The sequence below is a fragment of the Pleuronectes platessa genome, chromosome 2 (assembly GCF_947347685.1).
Source record: "Pleuronectes platessa chromosome 2, fPlePla1.1, whole genome shotgun sequence".
Lineage (NCBI taxonomy): Eukaryota > Metazoa > Chordata > Actinopteri > Pleuronectiformes > Pleuronectidae > Pleuronectes > Pleuronectes platessa.
This window is the reverse complement of record NC_070627.1, coordinates 15796700-15805820: the sequence shown is the minus strand read 5'-3', so window position 1 is coordinate 15805820 and position 9121 is coordinate 15796700. Positions and strand designations below refer to the sequence as shown.

At 40.1% G+C, this 9121-nt stretch overlaps 1 protein-coding gene across 2 annotated transcripts; it reads right to left on the bottom strand.

The window, feature by feature from the left end:
• Positions 1-5346: 5346 nt before the first annotated feature.
• apof (apolipoprotein F) lies at positions 5347-9121 on the bottom strand. Of its 2 annotated transcripts, none has more exons than XM_053429891.1 (2): positions 8959-9121; positions 5347-8255 (listed from the first exon to the last, which is right to left on the bottom strand). In XM_053429891.1, exon 2 carries the CDS (start codon positions 8219-8221, stop codon positions 6908-6910), a length of 1314 nt encoding a protein of 437 aa, XP_053285866.1. In that variant the 5' UTR covers positions 8222-8255; positions 8959-9121; the 3' UTR covers positions 5347-6907. The 2 variants fall into 2 exon arrangements, with proteins under 2 accessions (XP_053285866.1, XP_053285875.1); XM_053429900.1 differs by lacking the exon at positions 8959-9121 and adding an exon at positions 8778-8950.

Genomic DNA, 9121 nt, shown 5'->3' with positions numbered 1-9121 from the left:
ATCTTTGGCATTCACATATTAAAAATTGTTCCAATAGATGGCGGCAGATAGCAATATAAATGATCTTGCTTTATTTAACATTTTTCAAATTTTTAAGGCTTCCTATAATGATTGTATGGCAGTAAAAAGTTACTTAAAGTAAGTAATTTGTTAGACTTAGAAACTGAAAAGTTCCCTGGTGGTGACTTTGGAGGATGTGGGTCAAATGGTGAAATTTGATAATCTCTTATTATTTCTCTCTCTGTGGGTCTGTGATATCATACAGGGACTTATTAGGGAACTACACACCTCACACTGAGTGTTTTGCAGGGATTCAGGTTCTAACATACTGAGTCACTGAAACATGACCTTACCATTAGAAACAAGCCCCCCAAAAAACTTTTCAATCATACAAACCTGTTCCAGGAGATTAATATAAGATCATATAGAAATAGTTGCATCTTTACATGTATTCCACCAAAGACTTTTGTTAAACAAATGTCTAGCATCAAAAGAATTATGTATATATATATACATAATTGTATATATATATATATATATATATATATATATATATATGTGTATACAATTTTTCAATTTTTCTGCTTTAGGGCCAAATGGTCTCTTTACACAGTGCTCCATGAAATGGATGCCTAACCATAGAGAAAAAATTACAGTATATACGATAATATCTGCAAGTTCCTGAAAGACATGTAGAGTTGAGAAAATGCCACTTGGACACTGAACTGGTGTTATTGTTCTTCTTTCAACAAGTGAGTAATTAAGTGGTTTTGCCAAAACTAAATTTACATATTTCCTAAATTATGGTTATTTGGTTATTGTTATTTATTTGTTAAAAATATCTTGTGTTAAAAGTTAAAAGTTAAACAAACAAGCGATCAAAAGCTTAAATATGATAATGCCTGTATGATATACAGCGAGTAAAATAAGTTTTGAACAGGTTACCATTTTTCTTTGTAAATATATTTCTAAATGTGCTATTGACGATGACATTTTCACCAGATGCCGGTAACAACCAAAGTAATCAATACATACAAAAAAAAAAAAAAAATAAGTTCAGAAATCAACTTATGTGCAATAAAAAGGAATGACACAGGGGGAAAGTATTGAACACATGAAGCCCCTTGTCAGTGCAAATTGATATCAGCTGGTTTGCCTATAAATGGCATCTAAAAAGGTGTCTCATTACCAAGGTGTCACACAAGAAACATCTCACGGTGGGTAACAGCAAAGAGCTCTCTCAAGACCCTCGCAACCATATTGTTGCAAAACATACTGATGGCATTGGTCACAGAAGGATTTCTAAACTTCTGAATGTTCCAGTGAGCACTGTTGGGGCCATAATCCGAAAGTGGACAGTACATAATTTCACCATAAACCGGCCACGACCAGGTGCTCCTCGCACAATTTCTGACAGAAAAGTGAAAATAATTATCAGAAAAGTTGTCCAAGAGCCAAGGACCACTTGTGGAGAGCTTCAGAAAGACCTGGAATTAGCAGGTACAATTGTTTCAAGAAAACAATAAGTAATGCATTCAACCGCTTTGGTCTGTATAAACGCTCACCACGCAAGACTCCATTGCTGAAGAAAAAGCATGTTGATGCCGCACAACATCTAAAAAAGCCTGAGAAATACTGGGAGAATATAGTCTGTTAAGCTGAGACCAAAATTGAACTCTTTGGATGCCATAATACACACATTTGAGGTCAAATGGCACTGCACATCCCTCCAAAACATACAGATAGTGAAGTTTGGAGGTTGGAACATCATGGTGTGGGGCTGTTTTTCAGCATATGGCACTGGCAAATGTTATATAATTGAAGGAAGGATGAATGTACACAGACGTTATTGATAAAAATCTGCTGCCATCCACCAGGATGATGAAGATGAAACGAGGGTGGACTCTTCAGCAATACGATGATCCCAAATACACATCCAAGGAAACTCTCAATTGGTGTCAGAGAAAGAAAATAAAGCTGCTAGAATGCCCCATCCAATTACCGGACTTGAATTCAATAGAAAATCTATGGAAAGGACTAAAAATCTGAGTTCACAGAAGAGGCACACGGAACCTTCAAGATTTGAAGACTGTTTGTGTGGAAGAATGGGTCAAAATCAGACCTGAGCAATGCATGTGACTAGGTTCTCCATTAGGAGAAGTCTTGAAGCTGTCATTACCAACAAAGGCTTTTGTAAAAAGTATTAAATAAATGTCAGTAAGCGTGTTAATACTTTTCCCTGTGTCATTCCATTTTATTACATAACTTAATTGCTGAACTCATTTGTGTGGTTTTCTTTGAATGTCAATAGCACATTTAGAAATATATTTACTGAGAAAATTCTGACGTGTTCAATATTTATTTTACCCGCTGTATAACAAACCTGGACCCCCTATTGATTATATCAAACATCGTTTTTTCATATTTTGGACATAAGCCATTGTTTCGCTTTTAAGCCAAACCCAATTTGTACTGAGTGGGAGTAAATCAATGGAAACTTCATTATCTTTAAAAATGATCAAAAAAGATGATTGGCTCGTTTTGAGGTTGTGGAACATTGCCAGAACTGAATTTCCAGGACCAAAAATTTTCACCACTCGGAGTTGCTTTGTTTCACAGGGGTCTACTCAGACCTAGGCCCAAACCTCCTCTTACCTGTTGAACATGACCACACTGTCAGAGTACTGGAGTGCGGCTTTTGCTTGTTGAGTTTCATCTTTTGATGTCCGTTTCTGTCCTGTTGTCAATGAGGATCCAACAGCCCATATAGATTTGTCTCTGGACTCGGAGAGGCTCATCTCCAGCCTCGTTTTGGTGCATTTAAACTCCTCTACTGTTACTTTTATATTATAATATTTTTGACATACATTTGACAATACACAGGATACAACTTTAACATTTTAATTTAATTTATTGTATTTATTTTTATTGTTTTTTTCCACCTCTACTTATTAACTACAACTAACTAAATAAGTAGCATAGCATAAATCAGAATTTAAGGAGGGGAAGCCAGAGCACCTGGTGAAAACCAAATGTCTGCTGTGTTGGTGTGTTGTTGCTGAGGCCCTATGGGCAGCAAGTCTCTCTGTCAGAAATCATGTTGCCCCTATTTTCTGCGGTCATCTATTTACTAGAGGTGATTGAGAGAACCAGGATCTTTCTGATTAGTCTGGATTGATTCTAATACCCTGGATAACATGGGTTCAGTTGTACACACAAGCCACAAATGCACCATTGTCTGGCCAAAACATTTGAGTTGAGGGTCTTTTTGTTTGGAATTGTTGGGGCTGATTGATCTCTAGACTAAGGCAGAATCCTTCTGGTGACAGGTCAACTCGTCATTTTGGTTGACTTTGATATAGGGCTGATTTATCTTTTAGATTAAAGCACAATACTGGTGGTAATGTTGAAGGCACAATTGGTTTTGGGATAGCTTCGGCCAAAAGTTTACATCTACAGGGGATCGGTGGGACAAACGCATTATATGATGTATGAAAGCTCTTCTTTTTTTCTTTCAGGTACAACTCCTTGGTGGCTTCAAACTGTCGAATCAACTTCTCGTTCTCGCTCTTGTGGTCTTCAGCTTTTTGTCGGTACAAAGCAACACGCGCTGTTAATTCCTGGATTTTTTCTCTTTGCTCCCTGATTATCAACTTGCTCTCTGGAAGCTCTGCTAATCGCTCTGCAGGAACCAGCTGTGACATGCTGTGCTTCAGCTCAGCATACTGCCTCTCCTTCTCATCTATTAACTCATCCTTCCTCTCCAAGCGCCTGTAGCTGTCTCTCAATTGATGGTTTTTCATTTGCAGTTGTTGACTGAACAACGTACGGAACCGGTTCTCTGGGTATGGTATGCAGTCAACGTGAAGAGCTTGCCTATTCTGTGTCTTTGTTGTCTTTGGAAGATGGTAGCTTTCCTTTGTGTTTAGCATTTTCAGATGTTCGGTCTCACAAATTCTCTTTTGTGTGAGCAAAGCTCTTCTCTCCGTGTGGAGTTTATTCACCTCTGACGCGATGACATAGATTCTTTCCCGCAGGATAGCAAACTGCTCCATCAGCGACACTTCCAGTTCCTTGCTCTTCTCTTTCAACTGTGAGCACTTGGCTCTGTGAGATGGCTCTTTCAGGGAGCCTCTTCTACACATCTCGATCAGTTCGAGGTCGAAATTATAAACATTTCTCTGCACTGTCTTCCAGGTTTGAGCAATGTCCACTGTTTGATGTAAGGTTTTCTTCATCTTATGTATCTCGTTTCTGATATGATATTCATCATCGAACGTATAATGAAGCTGAGGTATTACTCGGCCCTTATCATTTTCTTCTGTGAGATATTCAGCCACATCGTCTGACAGTTTGAAATCTTCATCTTCTGGCTGGGCCAAAAATGTATCCTCATCTGTCATTTTCTTTTTCTCTGTCTTATTCTTATCAAATTAACTGCTGTGCTTATAAATTAGTTTTGGGATTTCAAAGTCTTTTCTGTTTACTGTAACCTCTTTACTTCTTCTTCTTCTTGTTTCAGTTTATTGGCAGATAGCTTCTTCTGTATCTGTTATTTCCTTTATGCAATTACCTTGATAGATTTTCCTTCTTCTCTTGTCTATGGCGGGTGGCAACCTACCGAAAAAAGAACAAGCATTTTTTTCTCCTTTGAAATATAGCCCTGCAGCACTTGTATGGTCTTTGGCATCATCAAAGGAATTTGCCCTTATCTCTAAATAATTGTAATGGTATAATGGCAAAACATGGTGACCATGGAACAACAAGTGCATTTTAAAACAAACATTTGCACAATGATGTTGGTTGTTTCATTATTTAGACAAAAAAAAACTGTTTCGGGGAACAGTGAGAAGAAGTATAGGGGCTTGCTCCATCCACCTAGTAAAAACGATCAAAGAAGAAGAAGTTTGATTTTGTGTTCATTTTCTCAGCTAGAGGGGAAGAAGGAAAGCAAACCGACCAAGTACAGGGCCGTTATGCACCTTGACTTGGGTTGCCGCCCCCCAATAAAACAAAGTGAAGACAAGAAATTCTCAACTATTGCTCATCCAAAAGATTAGCCCAAAGTTATCGCTGGCGAGTAACTTATCAGTTGTATAGTGTGGTGGTCAAAATAAATATATACAAACAAACCTTTTCCGCTCCAGCTTTGTAAAGCATTATTCTATACCTATTACAGTAAATAACCACATCTATTTCCAGCCATATTACAAATTGTTGTTAAAGCACAGCCAATTTTCTACATGAATTTACAATTTTTTTATTAAACCGGTAAAATAATGTCAGTATTGATGCCCCTCAGGAAAATAATGATACTGACCGATATTATGACACAATACGACACCGTTTTGTGTGTTAAGATCACCTATCATTTATTTGATCAAAATCATACTCACATTCCTACATCACCTTGTTTTTAGCACATCAAATACTGTAGATTATTGATTTTCATTATGCATCTGTGCAGACGGGGGCCGGAGACATTATAGTTTCTAGTTTTCCATCTTTCCCATTTACTCTCTTCTTTCAACCAAGATATCTCAAGAACACCTTGAAGGAATTTCTTTGAAATTATTTCCAAGTTCAGTTGGACTCACAATATGATTCGATTTTAGTGGTCGAAGATCAAGGCCGCTCTCACCTCACAAAAAAAAAGTGTTTGCCTTGTGAATGGAATATCTCACCTTCAGGAATTGCCTTCAACTGAGAGGCATCCTGCAATTAAAATAATTGACCCACTTGCAACATCAGTGTTAGAGCACGCCCTGTGAGTCGAACTTTGATTTGTCAATATGGGCTATACAAATACAATTTGATTGTTTGAACATTAACAAGTCTATTCAGAGATTTCTTCCAAACTAAAAAAAACACACATTGAATATCCAATTTAATGACATTTGAAGAAAACATATAAAGTAATAAAGTTTAGTAACCAGACTTCTGTCCCTGCAATTACACCAGAATGTGACTATTGCCTGGTTTTGATGGGAGGAAGACCACAGCGGGAATGAGGAAGGCCAGATAACAGAGGTCAGTGTGTCGGCCAGTTAGTGTGACTGTGTAATGGGGCCATTAATTAAATAACCTGAAGATGAAACTGAATTACATTTTTATCGTCCCGACCTTGGGCTGGGTGGTAACACCAAAAAGGAATAATCATAATATAAATGCCATCAGTAGCAGTAGCCTATAACAAAAGTTATAATATAAATATTGATATAATTCTTATACATTGCACAAACGTGGTGAAAAATCTGTTTTTAAATTCAAAATAAATATGAATCTATTGATGTGATTTTAAAATTTGATAATATTATTAGCCAAGGCACCCAGCTTTATATTGTATTTATTTATTTAACCTGCAATGGCCCCAATACACTGTCATGGACTAGATACTGGATTGATACACTATATGTCATAGGCCAGAGTCAAAGGGTTTAAGGGTTCAGCTTCCTGAGACCAGCTCTTTAAATGTTGCTGTTCTTTAAATGCTTCTGCTTAATGTGATAAATGATTACTGTAGGGAGATATATTTCCAATGGTTTAAAGTTAACACTTTCAGGGGTTAGATAACTAAGATTCATTACAACTGCTGTAATGCAAAAGGTAGTGTACTTTTTACTGGACTTTGTGAAAGTTGCTGTCATTAACTTCAATAGAGAGTTCTTGTGTCAGAGGGAGGTTTATCTTACACTCACACAAACAGAAAAAGCTTTTCTCCCCTTTGAAGATGTGATGCTGATAATCCACTGAGTCATACAATACAGTCTAATCTTGTTTCACATATAATCTAGATTAAATTGAATCTGGGAAAACCGATTGAGTTACTCTTCATCAAGTCAACTAACAAACACGGATCCTTATAAACTAATACAAACTTAACAGGCTGAGTCACCGATCCCTCACTCTACTGGAATGTGACGCCCTCCTCCCAGCTGAACTGGTTTACCAGCAAGTCGTCCTCCTGCCTCATGGAGTTGAGCAGGTACCTGACTCCAGCTTTCACTCCGGTCTTCACCCCTGCACCCAGAGCGTAACCTGCCACCCCAGCGGTGCCCCCTGTGGCGACCATGAGAGCGTCTGTGCCCAGGTCCACAGCACTCAGGATGGCTCTCTCCTTGGCTGTCTCGGAGCAGTTCACTGAGGCATAATACACCGCTGTGCCCAGGTTGTAGAGGGTGCTGACTGCAGGGATCCACTCCACCACGTTGTACACGCGCTCCTCACGTTTGTTGGTGCAGCTTCTCTGGGGGCTGCGTCTCATCCGCGGCCCAGGGTTAGAAGCACGCTCCTCTTCACTACACCGACGGATCCAACACTCAGACCCTGCAGAGTCCGATGGCAGGATACGACTGCTTTTCTTCAGCACGGCCTTGTAGGTGCCTGGTGTGAGCATTCCACTGCTGGTCACGCCTGCACACAGGGCGCCCAGTCTCTCACAGCTGTTCACAGCCTCCTCCAGTCCGCCTGTGGTTCCCTCCACAGCTGTCCCCACCAGCCTGGTTCCGTTCACCCTGGTCCAGTCTTCACAATGTCCCTCCTGCTCAGTGGTTTCCAATCCCGCCATCGCCAGCTGGCCAATGTTGAACATCACAGCGTCTATGCGGCGCCCTGCTTGATCCTTCTCTGAAGACGACATTGCAGATGCAGCAGCTGGCGTTGATGCTGACTTGCTCAACCTCCTCTCTATCAGATCCTGCACCTCAGTCAGGAGCTCCTCTGTATCTGCCACACCCAGCAGGTCATACAGCTTCAGCACCAGGGCCTGTGCCTCCCTGGGGCATCCTGACACCACCAGCACAGGAACCAGAGAGAGACCCAGAAGCTCCTGGGGAAACATGGAGGACAGAGGGTCGTTCACGGTGCTGGCAGACATAAGCTCCTCACAGCTGATGTTCCCTTGAGCCTGCAGATGATCTTGAACCTGTGCCTGAAGCTTTGCCCTGAGACCTGATATCATATGTTTGGCAGACTGGACTCGCTCCTCTTCATGCACAACCACTGGTACAGGATCAGTCTTTTCAGCGGATGAGAGACTAAGCTGGAGATGGGATCCCAGGAGATACCGATGCTCCTGTTTGCCGGTTTCCTCCACCGCTTCACGGGGGTCAGTTTCTGAAAGCAGCGTGTTCCTCTGAGTCAGAGGCGGTGGGACTCTGCACAGAGCGTGTTCATTTAGCAGGAGCTGGATCACGATCAGCCACTTTGAATTGGAGAACATAATTCCACTGTTCTTGGAGCCACGTCACCAGACACTGAAATATAAAGAAAATCAACACACCAACGGCATTACAAAGTGAGTCACTGTAGGAGTGCAGTGCATGTCCGAAAGCAGCTTATGTAGGAGTCGAGCTTTCAATAATAAACAAAAAGAAACATTTAATCAAAAGTGGTTATAACAATAACATTAATAACAACAACAACAATAATAATAATAGTTTACAAAGGAATTTAGAGAGCATAATACCTATGTATTGAATAAACAGTAACTTTGGAGTCAGTTTTTATGTGCCATTACTCTGCAGTATCACAATACCTTATTCGTCTATAGGCTGATGTTTAACTGAAGAATTTGGAAACTATCTGCTTAAAATCTACAAGCTTAAAATAAAAATATCTTTGTACCAGATTTCCATATCATAAAATCTTAATCAAGAGCATTAAAAAATGAATCGTCCGTCCCCATTGAGTGAAAAAGCACTCGAGTAGTTTGATGATGTGAGCAGAGAAGCAGCAAACAAACAAATAAAACTCGTATTCAAAGAAAAAATTCCCACCGTGTAAGAATGAGCAGTGGATCATTCCAATACGGAGCCTTGAAATTCAGCTGAAATATTTGTGCATGTCCTCTTTTCCCTCAAAAACTACAACTAAAACAAATAGAAATGTTCTCCCGCCCACAACTTCATAATTTAACTGCATCTTTGATCCCCTGACAGCTATTTGCCCTGCACCCACCTTATTGAAGAGAGTCCTGCAGTCCAGAGAGCAGCGGTGCAACCAAGATGGCTTCAGTGTGTAGGATGCTTTTGGTTTCTCCTCTTAGCCCCCCCCCCCCCCCCCTTTACCCAAAAAAACATGCATACGATCTTCTTTCTCTTTGCCTCCAATGAGAGTCTCC